This window comes from Gracilinanus agilis, chromosome 1 (assembly GCF_016433145.1).
Source record: "Gracilinanus agilis isolate LMUSP501 chromosome 1, AgileGrace, whole genome shotgun sequence".
In the NCBI taxonomy this organism is placed as follows: Eukaryota; Metazoa; Chordata; class Mammalia; order Didelphimorphia; family Didelphidae; genus Gracilinanus; species Gracilinanus agilis.
The window spans coordinates 672,273,461-672,294,974 of NC_058130.1; the positions used below are offsets into that span (position 1 = coordinate 672,273,461).

A 21,514-nucleotide genomic window follows, 5' to 3' on the forward strand; every position below is an offset into this window, starting at 1 on the left:
ACTATAAATACATAAAGATTGATAGATAGAATAATTGGTCTTTTGACAAATCTATAATTTCATCCATGTGAGTATTCCTCTACCATGGTTGAAAACCACCCTTTCTCCTACTTTGCAGTTTGTTGTGAGGACCAAAGGAGACAAAATGGAACATACAAAACTTTTTTTAGAGACCTTAAAGGTTTGATAAATGCTAACTATTTGCTACTTGCCTAGCACTTTAAAACATTTTACAAACTTTATCTTATCCTCCCAACCCTGGGAGGAAATTGCTACTAAATATCCCTATTTTACAATTGAGGAAACTGAGGCATATAGCCTCCAGTCCTAAAGCAGATTGTCTCAGAGTGATACAGTCAGTAAGGATCTGAGATCAGATGTGAACTCAGATACTCCTGATATGAGGCCCCACGTTCTACTCACTTTGCCTCCTAGCTGCCTCTGTTGTTTATTCTTCTTATTAATTATTATTATTCTAGCAGAAAATAGATCATTTATTAAACACTTCCTGTGTGCCAGCCACTATCCTCCATAGTCTGCTGTATCAGATTTTAAAATGCACAAGTGAGTTGTAGACTGAAGAAGTTTGAAAAGCACTAACTAAACAAATTAGCCTCCCAGCTAGCAAAGAACTTACTAAGAGAAAAAAACTGCAGTAAATTAGTACCTTCAGAAGTTACAGAAATGAACTGTAGGAGACATCATCGGGCAATGTTAAGCAAGTACCCTTTCCATGGCAGAAACCACCGGCCCCTTGGTAATGCCTCTGGCATACACCATAAGGTCACAGCTCTGAAGCTCTAATAGATCTTAGGGGTCATCTAGTTGAACCTCATTTTTTTAAAAAACAAGGAAATGAGAATCTGGGGGGACGGAAAGTAAAGTAACTTGTTCAGAATAACCCAGGTTGGTAAATGATAAAGTTGAGATTCAAATTCAGGTCTTGTGGGTCCAAGTTCAGAGTCTGTTCTTATTTTATTACCTATTTAGCACTGCTCCTTAGCAATGTAATAATCTCCTGACTCATGCCAATAGAGATGGAGATAACAGATAATTGCTCTCCTTGTCTGAGAGTTATTCTTATAGATATTCCTTCAGTTCGATCAATCCCAATACCCTCTAGTTGAAAATCCAGTTTAACATGTATAAATTCTCTTCATTAAAGTTCTTTTGGGTTGCCTTATTCTGGGTTGGAGGCAAAGCAATTTTGAGGTCTCATAAAAAATATATATATACTGGGGACGAGAAGCATGAAACATACTCTCAGATTAACTTTGTAAGTCATTTAGCTGGAGAGCAGGAGAGAGCCTCTTAGATCCAGCCCTTTGGAAGGGACACAGGATGGCAAATATCCTTCCTCCCATGGGTAGGAATCCCCAGATATCATGGGTCCAAGAGAATAGGGGAAAAGGTTGGTCATGCAGGAAGTCATGGCAAAGAAGCACAAGAGGAAGGAAGAAATGGGACATCTGGCAGCTTCCCATCTCAATCATTATTCTTGCTAACTAGGTGCTAAGATCAGTTATCTCTATGTCACTTAAAGATCTCTCAGGGCCATCAGCACCCTATAAATCTCAGTTTCCTGAAGAGAAGCTTTAATCGACACGTTCTAGTTTCCGTTCTGAATCATGGTGAGCCTAAGTTGTTGAAGGTTCTTTGTCTGTTGAACTCAAGCTCTGGCAGGTCCCAACAGGCTGAAGAAACTTCAAGTATGGACCCAGAAATGGACCCTGTACCCATGGTTTGAGGACCAGACTAGCCAAGTTTGGTGAAGCTCATTCCAAGTTTAACTTCAGGAGAATCAATTTTTCTGCTATGTCTTTGCAGTTTGGTGAGCCTATACAGGATGAGCAGATGGCACAACGTTAAGATTCCACTAAAGTGGCTGATGCTCACAGGCTTATTGGAGTGCCTTGAAGGCAATCAAAGAGCACCATGTAGCCAACCAGAACCAGTTATGGAATGTCTGTGCATACTCCACAGTCACTCCAAGGCATTCTCTTTCACACCATCACAATTCCCCAGAAGCCAACTCTATAACATCCTCCCCATGGAAGGCTTGCATCAGCCACGGAATTTGATGGAGTCTGAACATGCACCAGTTCTCCATTATATGCCTATATTTATTCTGAACATCCATATGTGCATATGGCCTCTCCCTATAGATTATAAACTGCTAGAGATCAAGAATTGTTTCATTTTTTTTGTCTTTGTATCACCAATACCTAGCACATATCTGGCCTATAACAAGCTCAATATCTACTTGTTTACTGATTGGATTACCTGTGTGACTTTAGACAAGTCACTTATCCTCTTTGGGACTCAGTTTCTTCATCTGTTAAATAAGACAAACTGGGACAGCTAGATGGCTCAAAAGATAGAGAGCCAGGGAGCCATGGGTTCAAATCTAGTCTCAGATTGTGGGATGATCAAATGTGATAGACTTTGCTACTAACAGCAATACAATGATCCAGGACAATTCTGAGGGACTTATGGAAAAGAACACTCTCCACCTCCAGAAAAAGAACTGTTGGAGTAGAAATGCAGAAGAAAACATATGCTTTAACACTTGTTTATTTGGATATATGATTTGGGATTTTGGTCTTATAAGATTACTCTCTTACAAAAATGAATAATTTAGAAATAGGTTTTGAGTGATAATACATGTATAACCCAGTGGAATTGCTTGCCACCTCTGGGAAGGAGACAACATGAATCATGTAACCTTAGAAAATTTATGTGTAAATTTATTACTGGAATAAAATAAATTTTTAAAAAATCTGGTCTCAGATACTTCCTACCTATGTGACCCTGGATAAGTCACTTAACCCCCATTGCCTAGCCCAGTGATGGCAAACCTATGACACACGTCAGCACTGACATGTGTAGCCATGTTTGATGACATGCAGTCGCATACAGAGAAATATGGAACCGCGTGCCAAGGATAAAACATTTACTGTAGTGTAGTGTAGATAGTCTGTGCACTATAGATGACAATTCTACCTATATTAATTTACCTATTGTGGTTTATTAGTTGTATATTACAATTATACATTTTGTTATTTAAACTATAAATATTGCATAATTATGGTGTTTTTCTCAAAGTAACACACCAACTGAGTTATGCTCAGTTTTTTGGCGAATTTTGACACACCAAGCTCAAAAGGTTGCCCATCACTGGCCTAGCCTTTACTGCTCTTCTGTCTTGTAACCAATATTTACTATTGCTTCTAAGACAGAAGGTAAGAGGTTTTATTTTTTTTAAATGAAGATGAACTCCATGATAGCTAAAGTTCTTTCCAACTCTAAATCTGTGACCCTATATTACAGTAATCACAATTTATAATAACTCATCTTTAGTAATCAGATTATCTGAGCTTGCCAGTAATGGTTCCCTCCCTCCTTTTGTCCCTGAGTGGTAGGAATGCAAGGAGTCTTTCTCATCAGAAGAAAGCAGAAGAAAGAAGAAAGAGACATTGGCATCTGTCTCACTGGGAGGAGGAGAGTATGGATACTTTCTTTTAATTTTATTATATAATGAAACTGCAATTATCCATGTTGTAGGGTTGAACTATGGCAAGAGGTGGACACAGAACCAAGACATGGTAGAAATTACATTTTTTAATATTTTCATCCCCTAGATTAGTATTCAAGAAGTGGTACCACTCAGAGAAAAACAGCTCTCTCACCCCATGTGAAAGGCAGAAAAAGAACTGCATCGATTAAGGAGAACTCATACGTTGAGTACCCTCTAGTGGCTGGAGAAGATAGTAAAGATCACTGGAAGGTTCTCCCACTTCTGCTGGGATTGAGGAGGACACAACCCAAGCAGGACATCACCTGCTGTCTGGCTCACGTGTTATACAGACTTATTCCAGAACCTATGTGACATGTATTTAAAAGAGGCAGTACACATAACAGAGTTGTGCCATATGTTTGGAATTATAATCAAGGGCTCTTCCCTGTCCTCACACTCTCCATTCCCCCAGAGGGTAATCTTTTTTTCTGTTATAAAAGACCCTGAATTAATTTTGTGCTTATTGAGGGGAGGAGGGAAAGAATGATCGTCTGGAATCTCATTTGTTCCACTTTGTGTTATCTCATCTCTACCCAAATCTCTGAGGTGATGAGTTGACTTGAAATTTGGAGGGAGTGGGGCCATCTGGTTGGGGATGAAATGGTCAACTTCCAACTTTTCCTTCTGCCTTCATTCTTAACAATTTCAAGTATTTAGCATACTAAAATTCAGCTTTATCCTTATCCTCAAAAAAAGTCCAATACTTTCCTCTACTATATCAATGTAACAGGAAGAAACCACATCATTAACAAATGTTGTTCCCACATTCCTTAGTCTCTCTTTGCAAAAAAGACTAGCCTTTCTATTACCAAATGTGTTTTAGTGACTTCTTGATGATGTAGTTTTTGTGAATTTAAATTTCTGTTTTTAGGGCCCATTTCATTTTTTAAAAAATAACAGCTATTATCAAGTGAGAATACATAGTGTTTTGCTATGCCTCTGAAAAACTTCATTTTTTCACAAATCCTGCCTCTTCCATGAAATCTTCCCTAATCCATGCTGCCATGCTGCCAATGTTGTTAATAGTACCTCTCTCTCATCTCAGATTTTTTTGTTCATGTCAGCTCTTAAAGAGTTGGAACTTTTATTTCTTGATCTCCAAAGACCAGAATATATACATTTTGTTATGGTTCAGTTGTTTTTAGTTGTATCCAAATTTTTGTCACACCATTTGGAATTTTCTTGGCACAAATACTGAACTGGTTTGCCATTTCCTTCTCCAACTCATTTTACAGATAAAGAAACTGAGGCAAACAGGGTTAACACAACTAGTGTTTGAGACCAGATTTGAACTCAGGTGGATGAGTTTTCATAACGCTAAGCCCAGCACTCTATCCACCCTGCTACCTACTCGCTTGCCTACAACAGGCTCTTAATAGATGTACTGTTCAGTTGAACAGATTTCCTAATAATCTCCTGTATCTTTCCTCCCTCACTAATCCAGCACAGTTTTCACATAGACCCAAAAGGACAGATTATTATTATGAATCATTCAAGAAGAAATAGCACTTGAAATGCCAAATAATTTATTCTTCGTATCGTGAGGGAAGAACTGCAGGGATGTTGTTCATCAGTCATCTGTGATTTTTGTTCAAGGATCCGATGCTTTAGGGTCTCAGTGTGGGACTTTGCAGCTTTCTCCTAGGGTGTACTTATCAAACATGTACTCTCCAGTCTTAAGAAATGGCAATCCCAAGCGCTTTAAGTTAGTGATATGATCTGCTAGACATTTCATGATGGTCACTTCGTCATCTATCAGTGGCCACAAAAAATTACAGAGCTGTAGGAGAAAAATCATAGATTCATTTCAATCATTTCTTCCATTAGAACTGAAGTACCTGCTATCTCCCAGGTCCTCTAAGAATATGGAGACGAAAAAAACAATCCCTGCCCTTGATAATCTTATTAGGAGCATGAACATCGATGGCAAATTTGTGTATATAGGTGGGGTGTGTAATTGAAAATCTTGTACCTTTAAAATTACATTATCCAAGAGCCCACTGACTTCCTGTCAGATACAGGCTGATGTAGATAGGAGATAAATTTGGTGGATTTCTGTGTCTAGCTCTCTTCTCTTGGAATGAGGGTAGCTGTGAATGGGGTACTTTTGAACAGATAGATTAGCTTGGCATATGGTTTTCTTTTGTTACCTTTTTATTCCTTTGCTTCTAGTGATTATTAATAAGTCTTATAAAAATATAATATTTAAAGTTATTATATATTCATTTTAATTTTTACAGGGGCATCTATACATACTACATACTGTAGCATCCATGTTTCTGAGAGGGGTTCAAGCTGCATCACAGAATTCCATAGTGCCCCCTGGAACTCCAAGGGGCACATGGATGCTACAATATACACAGAGAAACCTGAGAAAAGTCTTGAGCAGAAGGTGGCATCTGATCCGACCCTTGAAGAAAGCTAGAAATCCCAAGAGATGGGAGTATATTTTCTAGGCATGGTAAACAGTCAGTTCAAAGGGATAGAGACAGAAGACAGAGCAAGAAGGTCAACTAGGATGATGAGCAGTTTCCATGACTTCCTTCAGGACTTGGCTCTGAACCTTCTGCACCTTCTCCCAGTCCCATTTTACTCTCTGACATTTTTACCCCATCTACTCTGCATTTATCTTGGGTGGACCCAGCTAATTGCAAGTTGTCTCCCCCTTTAGAATGGAAGCTCTTGGAGGGTGGAGATTGTTTTTGTCTTTTTGTATCCCCAGAACTTAGCACAGTGCCTAGGACATATAGTAAACACTAAATAAAGTTCGTGGACTGACTATGAAAAGAAGATGTTTGTCATGAGTGAGGGATGGACTGTAGTCATAGAGTAAAAGATTTTAGAGGCTAGAGAGAAGATTTTATTAGAAACAAGGAGGAACCACTGGAGCAAGAGAAAGACATGTTCCTCAAGCACAGGTCTGAGGTCATTTTAGTTTACCAGCTATGTAAAAGAAGGATTAGAGGGGAAGAAACTGGATGCAGAGATACTAATTGGGAAGATCTGTTATCTGATACCCAAGTATCAGAGATGGGATTTGAACCCAGGTCCTGACTCAGGCAATATGGCAAGGGTCTAAATTGAGTAAGAGCACTAAAGTGTGGAAATATAGAGCAAAGGACAGATAAAAGATCTTGGGGAAGCAGAGTCTATGAACTGGAAGTTAATTGGATATTGGGGGAAAGTGGGAACAAGAATCAAGGTCAAATCAGAGTTAATGAACCTGAACAAAAGATTAGAGCTACCCTCAACAAAAATAGGGAAGTTGAGAACTGGGTGGGGGAAAAGGATTACCAACCTTCTTCCCAAAGAAAGATAATGATATATCTCTTCAACCCTTTGATTTTACTAATGAGGAAATAGAAGTCCCCTTAGCCAGAGGACTTAAGGGATTTATTTGTCCCATCAGTTGTAAGATTTGCACCCAGGTCTTTGACTCCAGAACCAATGGCCATTCTACTAGACAGTATTGTTCCCTTATAGGGCAAGAATAGGATATCCCCTACTATGAGGATAGGTTCTGTTACCTAAACTTTACAACTCCCTGACTATCCAGAGGACTCTGCACATGGTAGGCACTGAATAAATGTTTGAAAAGCTTCTGCTCTTTACTTACATTTGGATCAGATTTCTGCCTTGCCACTCGGTGTAAATCCAACATGGATTGCTTAATAAAATTTTCAACTTCCAGACTTGAGACCAGAGCATCAAGGGAACCTGCCCATTCACTCATTTCTGGTTTCTGTAAGAATTGTCAGAAAGATACTTTAGATACTTGTCTGTCTAGGTCCTTCCCATCTACATGAGGCTGTGAGAAGTGCCTATAACATTCCTCAATCCCTCATTAGTACCCAGGGAATTCTGACTTGGACACATCTGTTACTATAAAATCAAAATTGATGAGATCTCACATTTACAGAAATAAAAGCCATTACCCAACTGAAAAATGTTCAAAGGATATGAACAAGGAGTTTTCAGAAAAAAAAAAATGATAGCTTTGATTTTTTTCCTGAAAACTCCTTGTTCATATTAAAATGCTCTAAAATCACTATTAAAAATTCAAATTAAAACAACTCTGAGGTACCACCTCACTCAGATTAATTAACATGACAGAAAAGGAAAATGACAAATACTTGAAGAGATGCAGAAAATAGGGACATTAATACACTGTTAGAGTTGTGAACTGGTCTAGCCATTCTGGAAAACAATTTGGAATTATGTCCCAAAAGTCTAAAAAACTGTGCATACCCTTTGACCCAGCAATACCACTATGAGGTCTGGATCCCAAAGAGATTAAATAAAAAGTAAAAGGTCTACAGGTACAAAAACATTTATAGCAGCTCTTTTTGTGGTGGCAAAAAAATTGGAAATTGAGGGGATGCCAATCAACTGGGGAATAGCTAAATAGGTTGTGATATATGATTGTGATGTTGTACTATTGTGCTGTAAGGAATAATAAGCAGGTGGTTTCAGAAAAATCTGGAAAGACTTATGTGAATTCATTTAAGGAAACAGAACCAGGAAAACCCTGTCCACGGTAACAGCAATATTATTATTATTATTATTTATTATTCCTGTTGACTCCTTAGGAGCATAGGGCCGCAACCATCTCACGCCAGCGGACTCTGTTCTGGGCAACTTCCCCCAGCTGGGCCCATGTCATTCCGACTGTTTTTGTTTCATTTTCAGCAGATCTTCGCCAGGTCTGTTTTGGTCTTCCGACTTTCCTCCTCCCTGAAGGGTTCCAGCTCAATGCTTGTCTGGCTACGTTGTCTTCTGGTTTTCCTAGCGTATGTTCTATCCATCTCCACTTACGTTTCTTTATGTCCTAACTAATGGGATACTGGATTGTTCTTTCCCAGAGACTAGCATTGGAGATCTTTTCAGGCCATCTGATGTTCAAGATGTAGCGTAGACATCTATTAACAAAGACCTGGAGTTTGTTGGTGTTAGCACTCGTCACTCTCCAGCTTTCTGATCCATACAGGAGGACAGCCTTTCCGTTGGTATTGAAGATTCGGAGCTTAGTGAGGAGGGACAGTGCTCTGGAGATCCAGACAGACCGCAGGGTGTTAAATGCCTGTCTGGCTTTGTTGATTCAGTTTCTGATGTCCTCATCTGCTCCGCCGTCCTTACTGACGATGCTACCCAAATAGGTGAAGTGGTCCGTCTCCTTGATGTTTTCTCCCTGTAGTTGGATTGGCAGGTCCTGTCTGCTGTTGACTGTGATCACCTGGTCTTCTTCTTGTTGATCTTCAGACCTGTTTTCTCTGCCTCTTCAGAGAGACATGCAAGTTTGGCTTGTGCATCCTGCTGCTTGTGAGAAAGGAGACAGATGTCATCCGTGAAGTCAAGGTCCTCGAGCTGCTTGGTGTGAGTCCATTGAATGCCCGTATTGTTGTCCTTGGTAATTCTTCTCATGGTCCAATCTATGACCATCAAGAAGATAAGGGGCGAAAGCATGCAGCCTTGCTTCACTCCGGTCTTCACTGTGAAGGGAGCCGTCAGTTTCCCATTATGGATGACCTGGCAGGTAAAGTCTTCGTATAACCGCTGGATGATGTTGATGAGCTTTGGGGGAATCCCGTAATGCTGCATCAATCTCCAGATGATGTTCCTGTCCATGCTGTCAAATGCCTTCTCGAAATCCACGAAAGTCATGTAGAGGGGGGACTGCCATTCGATGGACTGTTCGATGATGATTCTTAGGGTGACGATGTGGTCGGTGCACGATCTGTGCTGACGAAACCCTGCTTGTTCTATTCTCAGCTTCTTGTCCAAGGCCTCCTTCAGTCTCTCTAAGATGACTCTGGTCAGGATTTTGCTGGGAGCGGATAGAAGCATGATTCCTCGCCAATTGCTGCATTGGGATAGGTCACCTTTCTTGGGTAGCTTCACCAGGTAGCCTAGTTTCCAGTCTGTCGGGACTTGTTCCTGTTCCCAGATCTTCTGCAGGAGGGGTTGTAGCATCTCCGCTGACATTTCTGGGTCTGCCTTGAGTGCCTCAGGGGGGATGCCGTCTGGACCTGCAGCCTTACCATTTTTCATGGTCTTGATGGCTTTGATGATCTCAACTTTGGTAGGTGGGCCCGTGTTCACCTGAAGCAGTTCAGTGGCTGGTGGTATGTCCGGAACAGTTGGTGGAGGCGGTCGGTTCAGGATCTCCTCGAAATGCTCTGTCCATCGGGCTCTCTGCCCTGCATCGCTTGTTATTGTCTTGCCAGTCTTGTCCTTCACTGGCTTGCTAGGGTTGTAGTTCTTTCCCGATAGAGTTCTTGTTATTTCGTATAGCCTCTTCATGTTCCCCTGCCCAGCTGCTATTTCTGCTTCTTCGGTCATATCGTGAATGAACCGTCTCTTGTCATATCTTGTGCTCTTCTTGACTTGACGGTTAATTTCCCAGTACTGTGTTCGAAGTTCTTTCTCCTGTTGATCTTGGCACTGGCTGATCTTCTGTTTCAAATCTCTTCTCTGTTGTATCTTGGCCCATGTCTCTTGTGTTAACCATTCCTTGTGCTTTCTCTCTCTCTTTCTCACGACTTCTGCACAGGTGATCTTCCAGGTCTGCTGGAATTTGGTCCAGTGGTTTTCAACTGTCTCTCCCGTGAGTCCTGTCAAGGCTGTGAACCTGTTCTTGATTTCGCAATTGAATGCTTCTTTTTCCTCTCTGGTCTTTAGATCTTGCACGTTGAACTCATGGTGTAATCTGCCTGAAAGATTAATCTTCCTGAGTTCAAATCTGGCCTCAGGCACTTATTAGCCTTTTGACCTTGGGCCAGTCATTCCACTTTTTGGGAGTAGCGCTGCTCATGACACCTGAAGCAAAAAAGGCGCTGATAGGTTGGGAACCTATCTCGTCAAGGCTTATGTCAGCAAGGTTCAACTCAAAGGGGAAGAAGATCACCATCATCCAATGCTACGCACCCACCAATGCGGCAGAGGAAGTGGAAAAAGAAGAGTTTTACAGCTCCCTACAGGCACTACTTGATGGCACACCAAGAAGAGACCTGAAGATCGTTATGGGAGACTTGAATGCAAAGGTAGGAGAAGATAACACAGGAAAGGAATTCATCATGGGAAGGCATGGAGTAGGCACCTGTAATGAAAATGGAGAGCTCTTTACGGATTTCTGCACCTTTAACAATCTTGTTATTGGGGGTGCTATATTCCCACACAAGAAAATTCATAAGTCAACCTGGACTTCGCCTGATGGAAGGATGAAAAATCAGATAGATCACATCACAGTTTCCCGCAAGTGGAGAAGAAGCCTTCTAGATGTTAGAGCAAGACGTGGTGCAGATGTGACCTCGGACCACCAACTCCTGGTGGCAACTTTTAGAACAGCAATATGGTAAATAAAATACACTCTGAAAGACTTAACTACATCGATCAACACAATGATATGACAATTCCAAAGAATTCATGATGAAAAATATTCTTCACCTCCAGAGAGAAAACTTATAGACACTGAGTGCAGATTGAAGCATATTTTTTCTCTTCATTTTTCTTCTCCACCCACAACATGATTAATGTGGAAATATATTTTACATGACTTCATGTATATAATGGGTATCCTTGCTTTCTTAATGGATAGGGGAAGGGTAGAAAGAAAAAATCTGGAACCAAGGACATTGCTTTTTCAGATTTTTTTTATTTTACATTTTTTCCATGGTTCCATGATTCATGTTATTTCCCTGCCCCCTCCCAGAGTGGACAAGCAATTCCACTGGATTATACACACACACACACACACACACACACACACACACACACACACACACACACACACACACATATCACTCAAACCCATTTCCATGTTATTCATTTTTGTAAAAGAATAATCCTTTAAAACCAAAGCCCTAAATCACATGCCCATATAAACAAGTGATAAATCACATGTTTTCTTCTGAATTTCTACTCCAGCAGTTTTTTTTCTCTAGATGTAGATAGCATTCTTTCTCATAAGTCCCTCAGAATTGTACTAGATCATTGCATTGCTTTTAACTAAGTAATCCTCCTCACAATAGTAGCAAAGTCAATCACATTTGATCATCCCACAATGTTACAGTCTTTGTGTACAATGTTCTCCTGGTTCTGCTTATTTCACTCCATATCAATTTGAGATATTTCCAGTTCACATGGAATTCCTCCAGTTCATTATTCCTTTGAGCACAATTGTACTCCATCACCATCACATACCACAATTAGTTCAGTCATTCTGCAATTGAAGGACACCCCTTCATTTTCTAATTTTTTGCCACTACAAAGAGCACAGCTATAACTATTCTTGTACAAACAGGTCCCAAGGATATTTTTAATTGACAAAAAAGATTACCTTGATGTCATATAGAGAGATGTGTCCCCCTCTCCTGTGCAAGTACAGGAACAATTTCTCTGTTTGTTCCATCTTCTCCTGACACCTTTCTTTGAAGAACTTGTTGAAGTTTTTTAATGCTACATCATGCCGAGCAAAGTGAAGGGCCTTTAGGAGAGAAGGGAGTGAGGTAAGAGGGGGAATTATCAGATCAGTAACTATGGGTAGTTAATGGAGAAGCATACTGGCATATGTATTAGGAGATATAAACATGACCTCAAATCTCCTTCCTAGTAGAGGACAAGGGAAGGTCCCCATGGAGGCATTAACTTAGATACTGCTGGATGACAATGGACAAGTCACTTTACTTCTCCGGTATTTAATATAAATTGATCAATTCCCCTTTTTTTGAAGGAGAAAAAAGAAGAGGAAAGAAGAAAAATTTCCCACACTAATCAAGTAAGACTAGCTTGACAAGTTGACTTTATACTAATGGTCATTTCAGACAACTTAAAGACTGAGACAGCCTGCATCATAAGATTACAAATAGCTCTGGAAAAGTAAAAGGACTATCATTCATACTTAAGCATAAAATGAGCCTATGTTCACCTCCAACTTGAAGCAGCTAAGTGACTCACTGGATAAAATAATAGTCCTGGAACCAAGAAGATCAAAGTTCCAAAGTTGAAATCCTACCTCTATCTGAAACTGGACAGATCACTTTGTCTGCCTCAGTTTCCTCAACTATAAAATGGATACAATAATAGCACCTATCTCCCACGATTTCTGTGAGGTTCAAATGAGATACTTATGAAGCACTTAGTGCAGTGCCTGGCCCACAATAGGTCCTGAATAAATGCCTGTTCAATTCAGTGGATGAGGGAATGGGAGTTTGGGAAGGGCACAAAACAAAAGAAGTAAATTTTAGTGAATGAAACACTAAGGAGTTGGGGGGTGACGAGCTAAGGGGCATGGGAGAGGTGGTTGACCCAAGGAATTTAGAACAGCCTTTGATTCCCAGGAAAGGTTTAACCACTCAATATAAATATATATTAAGCACCATATGTACAAGGCACCGTGGATACAAAAAAATGGAATTTGATATAGTCCTGGCCTTCAAGGAGTTTCTATTCTTCTGAAGATAAGGGATATAGATATTAAAAAAAAAAAGTCTGGGGGTACCAAAGGCCGACTTGCTTTGTTTTGTCCCTTAAAAAGGAAGGGAATGTCTATTATTCTTTAAATCACAATGATTCCTGCTCCCAAGACCCAGAACTTTAATTACTCCCATTTCTCCTATTATTCTAGATCATTAGATTTTGTGGAATGACCTGAGAACCTCATATATTCTATAGTCTTCCATGCATAATCTTCCATATACAGTAATCCAGTGACAATGGTGGCCTTCCTATTCCTTACACAAGATACTCCCATCTATGGACTATGGACCCACCCATACCTAGACATCTTTTTGTCCTCCTCATCTTCACCTCCTGCTTTCCTTGACTTCTTTTGAAGCTCAGCTAAAAACCCACCTTCTATAAAAAGTCTTTCCTGAGTGCTCCCATCCCTCCTTAATGCTAGTGCCTTCCTTCTGAGATTATCTCCAACTTATCCTGTACAGATCTTATTCGTGCATAGTTATTTGTGTATTGGCACTGCTAGGTAGAACAAGAGATAGAGCACCAGACCTGGAGTCAGGAAGACTTATCTTCCCAAGTTCAAATATGACCCCAGATGCTTATTTAAGGGAATAACCCTAGGTAAGTCACTTAATCATGTTTGCCTCAGTTTCCTTATCTGTAAAATGAGCCAAGAAGGAAATGGCAAACCACTCCAGTATCTTTGCCAAGAAAAGCCCAAATGTAGTCTTCAAGAGAACACAACTGAAATGACCAATTTGCATGTTGTCTTTCCCATTAGCTTATGGGCTCCTTGGGAATGAGATTGTCTTTGTCTTTCTTTATATTCCCAGTGATTAGTACAATGCCTAGTACAGTATAGGTTTTAAATGTTTGTTAACCTGACTTAACCCATCCTTTCCACCCCCAGTGAGGGTCCATGTGGATTGGCAACAGCTAGAGCTTGACCCAGGCACCTTCTATACCCATTTATAAAATTGCCATTCTCTGCAAGTTAGCTAACGGGTATTTTAAGTACACTGTTCATCTCTAAATAAGAACAACTCCTAACAACAAAGATCCAGAGCAAAACTGAGGAACTCATGAGAAAGAAAACTAGCCACATTCAGAGGAAGAACTGTGGGAGTAGAAACAGAAGAAAAACAACTGCTTGAACACATGGGCTGATGGGGATATTATTGGGGATGTAGACACTAAACAATAACTCTAGTCCAACTATAAATAATATGGAATTAGGTCTTAATCAATGATACATGTAAAACCCAATGGAATTGTGCATCAGCTACAGTGGGGGGGGGGAGGGAGAGGGAAAGAACATGAAACATGTAACTATGGGAAAATATTCAAAATAAAAATTTTTAAAGGGAAAAAAAGAGCACTCCTCTAGGAAAGGAAGAAGCATTGGCCTTTTGCATAATTCCCCAGTGCCAAAACATACATACAGATCTTTTATATAAAGAACACAATTTCTCCCAAATACAAACTCGGTCTATACTGAACATTTTGCAAAGTTTACTAGTGATTAGTCCTTCCTTTATATGAACAAAGCTATCTTGCTCAAAATATCTTCCCCTACTCAAAGACCAAAAAATAATAATAATAATAATAATAAGGTAAGCAAGTTGAGATTCCTATTTTACAACAAAACTTGATCCCTTCAGAGCCTCCCAGAACACAGGCAGCTCCCCACAGAAGGACCTAGAACAAAAGATGTCTATTTGCATTTGTTATAGTATTTGTTAATTAAGTAAGCAATAAAAGATTACGCATAAGTTAGATATAGGAGGGAGCTGGATTTCTTTAAGGCAGAATGGAATCTTAAAAGGATGATGGGAAGAGAACTTTCCCAAGAAGCCTTGGGAAAGGCAGTTGGACGAAGAATCATTCTTTGGACTGTCCTGAATAAAGAAGGTTGTTCAAGGAGCTTGTTCTGTGAATTGGAGAAAATCTGGTGAAATTATTTCTTGAAAACATCCTGGCAGACAAGAGAAGAGTGGTTACAGTTCCTCTGTTTCACCTTAGGTGGCAGGAGAGGGTAGCAGTTGAATGATGGTGTTTGTAAAAAATTCTGACAGCCCAAGTTACATCTGAGCTGAAGGAAGAAATCCAGTTCTAATTGATTACTGTTTATAAAATGTATAATTTAGATTTAGGATAGAAAGATAGATAATTGGGAAATTGAGTTAGTGTAGATTAAGGAAGATTACCTTCAGTAATCAAGAAGCTGCCTCTTGTGATGCAGATTTGGGAAATATAGGTTAGATTTTATTCATATTAGGGAATATTTTACTATAATTATTTTTCTGCTTCCTTTTCCTTTCCCTTTCTTACCATTTTAAAAGTTATAATAAAGAGTTTTATATAACTAGTCTGAGCAGGATTTTTTCTTCAACTGCTTAGAACAGCCATCTTTCCAACTGCCAAACCCAGGATTATATCAAGTCAAGAACCTTCCCAAATCACTAACAACCATTGGTAAATACAAATACAAAAAAGAATAAGATTCAATATCCCTTATTACACAGTTGTGCGCTCAGGTGAGAAACTGAATTGATGCACTCCAGTGCAGGTTTGGTTTAATCAATGACAAATTTTAAAAGGGAAAAAAAATTAAGCTTCAGTTCTTAGAAAGAAAACTTAATCCCTACAGAGATTCCAGTGTATGTAGGTATTTCCCTAAAGAGATTAGGGCACTGGAATCAGCAGAAATCACCCCTTTTTCCTTCAGGAGAGAAACCAAATTGTCTTTGGTAGCAAACAAGCAAACTTCTCTCAAGACATAGCAACATCCTAAGTGGGGTCTGGACAAAATTTCTAACTATCCCTTTCTATGTATATAGGGTGCACCAAATTTTATCTGAGAGTCCCTTTACCATGGGTAATCACCTTAAAGATCCAAGCATATTTCCATTGGATCCCTACACCAAGTGACAAGATATATTTCCCCAAAGAATCTTTTCTTCTTCAAAGACCATTTGAAAGGAATTTATACTACTAACAATAATAGCAAATTCATTTAAAGAGAAAAGAAAGATCAAATAAGCCCCAGCAAGAGTGTGACTCTGGAGGCAGCTGGATAGCTCAGTGGATTGAGAGTCAGGCCTAGAGGTGGGAGGTCCTAGGTTCAAATCCAGCCTCAGACACTTCCCAGCTGTGTGACCCTGGGCAAGTCACTTGACCCCCATTGCCCACCCTTACCACTCTTCCACCTAGGAGCCAATACACAGAAGTTAAGGGTTTAAAAAATTTCTAAAAAATTTTTTTAAAAAGTGTGACTGAAAAGGGATTGAGCATTTGAAACTAATTTGGGGTCTTCCAGAACAGCAGACAATTTATCCTGTGAACTTGATACATTTAAGAAGTTCAAAATTAGGTAAGCAGACTCTCTAGATTTGTTAAAAAATAAATTAAATAAACATTTCTCAGCTAGGCACCACCATTTGAAGGCTAAAAAATGATATTTCTCATATTAGCTTCAATAGCAATCTGGGGCATCTAGGTGGCCTAATGGATAAGGAACTAGAGCTGGACTCTTTCAAAATTAAAATCTGGCTTCAGACACTTCCTAGCTGTGTGATCCTGGGCAAGTCACTCAACCCTATTTGCCTCCATTTCCTCATCTGTAAAATGAGCCAGAGAAGGAAATGGCAAACCCCTTCAGTATCTTTGCCAAGAAAACCTCAAATGAAGTGACAAAGCATCAGACACAGACACAGAGGCAGCCGGATGGTTCAGTGGATTGAGAGCCAGGCCCAGAAACAGGAGGTCCTAGGTTCAAATTTGGCCTCAGACACTTCCTAGCTGTGTGACCCTGGGCAAGTCACTTAATCCCCATTTCCTAGCCCTTACCACTCTTCTGCCTTGGAACCAATACCTAGTTTTAATTCTAAGATGGAAGGTAAAGGTTTAAAAAACAACAACAAAGAGTCAGACATGAATGAACAACAACAACAACAAAAGCAATTATTGTCAAGGAGTCAGTAAGTTAGCAGGTTTTCCTAAATAAACATTCAGTTATGCAAAAGTTATCCCTAAAGGACTTGTAAAAGAAGCATACCTTTAAAATGACTTATTTCAGTCCAAAATAGCAGAGGAGAAAAAACTGCCATTTTTTCTTCTACTGGATCTGGAAACTAGGTAACTCACCAATTAAAGTCTGAGGTGGAAAATATCTTCAATTAGTAGATCCTTGCAAATGTGAAGGACCCATTATTAATTCAAGGTCAAGCCCCAAATGTATAAAGGCTCTAAGCTCACTCTTCCAAAGGGTCTCTAGAGGAAAGCTCTAGAGATTCTATGACCCCCCCCCCCAGGACTCTCCAGGTTTTCCCAATGGTATTGGCTATAGCCTCCCCTTGGGTATATTCTCTAGTATAAAACATTTATCACATCAATATCATCTAAACAATTGCAAAGAGTATTTCCTCAATATCAATACCACTTATTAGCACCCTACTGTCAATTTAACCAGCTGATTTCTCAACGTCAATCCACCAAACAAAAATCAACTTTTAGTCAATCAGCAAACATTTGTTTAGCACTTATGAGTCAGACATTAAACCTAATAATAATACAAATAGGTGCAAAAAGAAAGTCATTGAAACTATGGAATGCCTAAACAAGTTGTAGCATATGACTCTGTTGGAATATTACTGTGCCATAAGAAGAAACAAGCAAGTTAATTCTTTAGAAACATGGAAAAAACTACATGACATGTCATAATCAGACTCTGGGAGCTGAGAGTCTCACCTTGATGGACAGGTGAAGACAGCTGGACATCAGAATGTTCCTAGAGGCCATGAGGACAGGAGGAAAGGCAGTTGGGCAGAGAGGGTATAAATATCCTGGGCAGACCCCTGACAAGGACTCTTGGACCCCTTGTCTTTTGGGACCTTGGCTTTGCTTTGGTTGAGCCTTGCCTAAACTCTTGCCTTGGACATTTGATCTTGAACATTGATTGACCTGTGGGTCACATCATGGATCCTCTGATTCTCTCTGAATCCCCAGATATTTAGGCGCCTAACCCATCTCTAGATATTTAGGTATCCTTGGGCCTCAGGGGGATCCGGGAAGTGGGTAGGAGAAGAAGAAGAGGGTGGTAAGGGTGGAATTTCCTGAAGGCTGTAGGACTGGCAAACAACTAGCAGTAAGAAGCTGAGAGAAACCATCTTCAATATTTGCATCATTCAAACAGTTTGCTTACTCTGGTTTGGCTGAGGAGGTGAAGAACAAGCCCAGCATTACTGAACAGCCTACAGTCCTGAGGGATTATTGTCATAGATTTAGTGATAGGGTCACCTATTCCCCAACCCATTCCTGATCATTCCTTTACCTTGTTAAACAACATAGATAAAAGTTATTAAGTACCTTCCTGGAGTAGTTATTCCAATACCACTCTGGGGAGGGAGCAACGCAGTCAAATAAACGTTATCCAAGGCTGATAGAGCCCAATACCAATAATCAATCAACCCCAGGTGGGACCTGAAAGGGTTACCCATCCATTGACCTTTAGGGATCCTGCCTGGGCACTGTTATAAAGAAGGGCAGTTATTATAACATCCAGCTGGGTGGCAGGACTCGGGTGTCCCTGCACCAGCCATTAGGGAACCAAACCAAAGCTCCCTCAGATTAATATCTCATATTACTACTACTAATAACCAGCCTAATAGTGGTAGTATCCAGATTACTCTCATCTTTTATAACAGAAGTTATGAAGAGTAAAATGAGCAGAACTAAGAGGACATCATATAAAGCAACAGGAATATTGTTTGAAGAATAATTTGTGGATGTCCACCTCTAGAGAAATAAATGATAAATAGAAATGAGCAACAGTTTATATATATATATATCTTTTTATCAAATGATGCTTCTCTAGTGCAAGGAAAAATGGGAGGAGGGAGATAGCTGGGAATTTTAATGTAACAAAAAATTATTATTTTTTTTAATTCAAAAGCTACAGGGGCAACTAGGTAGCTTAGAGAGCCAAGCCTGGACATGGAAGTCCTAGGTTCAAAACTAGCTTCAGACGCTTCCTGACTATGTAACTCCAATCAAGTCTTTTAACCCCAATTGCCGAGCCCTTGCTGTTCTGCCTTGGAAGTGAAAGATTAACTGAAAGATTAGGTAACTGACAAATAGGTACTTTGGGGGAATGGGAAATAGGTAGGGAATGAGAAGGGAAATACCAGTTCAGCTGGGTAAAAGTAGCCCACAGCTGATTAGGGAGAGGTAATACAATATTACATATAGCTGGAGAAACAAACAGTGACAGAAACCAACAAAGCCAGGGAAACAGTTTAAACTAAGTGGGTTCTTGAAGACTGGGAAGGAGACTACCAGGAAGCTTTAAAAAAGGGTTGTTTAATGTTTAACAAGGACATGTAAGGAGGGGAGAGGGCAGTTGTCAAGGAATGTTGACTTGGGGAACTGGCTATACTACTCTATCTATAAACAACCAACTCTGGCAGGGCTGTCAAAGTAAAGGGGATTTGGGAATCTCACAAAGCATGTCCCAGGATGTTATCGAGATGAAATCAGGTCACAGGAACTCTTCAGGAAACAGCAAGTTAATCCAAAAGACTAGGCAGTATAGGGCTTTCTGTTGTTGTCCACCAACAACAGGAAAACTCCTAACTCTATCTAGATTTTGATTGTAGATCCCTCATTGATTTAGCTTCTCTTTTAAAATCCAAAATGGTCCACAGGCTAGTTGAGCAGTAACCACAGCCTCTAGCTTCACTCCTCCTCTCCAGGGTCAAACTGTCAACTCCCTTAGTCTCCAGGGACAAACCTCTCTCAACATTCTGGGTTTGGAATGTTCACAGCCTCAGACAGGTTTTTGCTTGGTTTGCTTCTTTACTCACTACAAAAAGTCCTATGTATCTATAAATTTCCTATAACAGAAGCAATATTTAGTATGGATTTTAAGATAGAAGGTATGATTTTTTAAAAAAGATATAGTAAGAGCCCAGATATACTTCAAAGAAGTGAGGGAAACGATCACTTCCACCTCTGGACAGAAAGGGATGCCAGACTCAAGATAAGAATTAGGCACATGTTTTCAGAGAGGACCATTCTATTTGTTTTTCTTAATTGTTAATTACATTATTTTTTAAATTGTTACCTCAAGTTTGCTATCAAGTCCTAAAAAACAGAGAGACCTAGAAACTTACCAAGGTGAAATAAACATAACTAGCATGCAGTGATGCATTTATCACACAATGGAGAGATGTCTCACATTCCAGATGAAAGTTCTGACTTATCTTGGATACCATTTTAATAGCAGAAAAGAACAGATTTAAAGAAAAAGTCAAGTTAGCTCAGCTTCTTCCTTAAGCTGGCCCATATAAAGTCTATTTGATCCAGTCAGATGAGCAAGAGGAGGAAGGCAGGGGCTCTCCTCCAATGGAAAGATTAGAGCTCATTGCAGCATTCAGTGGGAAGTTATCTGTTGGTTCCCCAGGTGAAATCATTCAGCCCTGCACCAGGTGATGGAAGCTCCACTGCCTACAGACTAATAACCCTCCAGGACCTTGCTAGGATGACGCATAGTATGACAAAAAATGGATTAATTTTCAAGGATTATCAAGGTTGAGGCAACCTGGACTAGTGGAGAGAATATGCCTTGGATTTAAGTCCCAATGCTGTTCTCTCTTACCCAAAGTGATACAATAGAAAAAGTGCTTTAAGATGAGAATCATCAGACCTACAGGTGTTCCAGAGATTTGTTCAAGCTCACAAGACTCTGGACCACCTTTTTGGAACTCAGGGTCCTTCTCTGCAAAATGAAGTAAGTTGGACAAGATGACCTCAGAATCTGTGTCATTTTACCTTTATGAGTCTATCTGCTTATCTGAAAAAAGTGATGGAAGCCCTTGCCAGATCTTCCTCACAGAGTTGCTGTAGTATAACTAAATGGCTCAGTGGACAGAGTGCTGGGCTTGGAGTCAGGAAAAACTCAACTTTCTAAGTTCAAATGTGGCCTCAGGCATTTACTAGCTGGGTGACCCTGGACAAATCATTTAACCCTGTTTGCCTCTGTTTCCTCATCTGTAAAAATGAACTGGAAAAGGATATAACAAACTACTCTAGTATCTTTGCCAAGAAAACCCCAAATGGTGGGGGCAGTTGGGTAGCTCAGTGGAGTGAGAGTCAGGCCTAGAGACAGGAGGTCCTAGGTTCAAACCCGGCCTCAGCCACTTCCCAGCTGTGTGACCCTGGGCAAGTCACTTGACCCCTATTGCCCACCCTTACCACTCTTCCACCTATGAGACAATTCACCGAAGTACAAGGGTTTAAAAAAAAATTTAAAAAAAAAAAAAAAGAAAACCCCAAATGGGGTCACAAAGAATTGAGCATGAATGAAAGCAACAAATATATAAAAAGGGTAATTTTGGCAAAGACACACTTGGAGAAGGGATTAAGAAAAGGTCCAAAATAAAATTCTCATTTCTCAAATATACATAGGGAACTGAACTAAAT

General features: G+C 40.0%; 1 protein-coding gene across 1 annotated transcript; it reads right to left on the reverse strand.

The window, feature by feature from the left end:
* Positions 1-5,192: 5,192 nt before the first annotated feature.
* On the reverse strand, positions 5,193-20,307 carry LOC123231955 (ferritin heavy chain B-like). Its single transcript, XM_044658281.1, has 4 exons — positions 20,206-20,307; positions 11,913-12,059; positions 7,194-7,319; positions 5,193-5,357 (listed from the first exon to the last, which is right to left on the reverse strand). Exons 1-4 carry the CDS (start codon positions 20,305-20,307, stop codon positions 5,193-5,195), a joined length of 540 nt encoding a protein of 179 aa, XP_044514216.1.
* Positions 20,308-21,514: the final 1,207 nt, after the last annotated feature.

What these genes read in the sequence shown, in the direction of transcription:
- LOC123231955 (XM_044658281.1), bottom strand. Translation starts at nt 20,307, where the DNA reads ATGGTATCCAAGATAAGTCAGAACTTTCATCTGGAATGTGAGACATCT. An exon ending in TCTCTCTATATGACATCAAG is followed by an intron (nt 7,320 to 11,912) that starts GTAATCTTTTTT and finishes CAATTCTTACAG; the next exon opens with AAACCAGAAATGAGTGAATG. An exon ending in GGCAGAAATCTGATCCAAAT is followed by an intron (nt 5,358 to 7,193) that starts GTAAGTAAAGAG and finishes TTTCTCCTACAG; the next exon opens with CTCTGTAATTTTTTGTGGCC.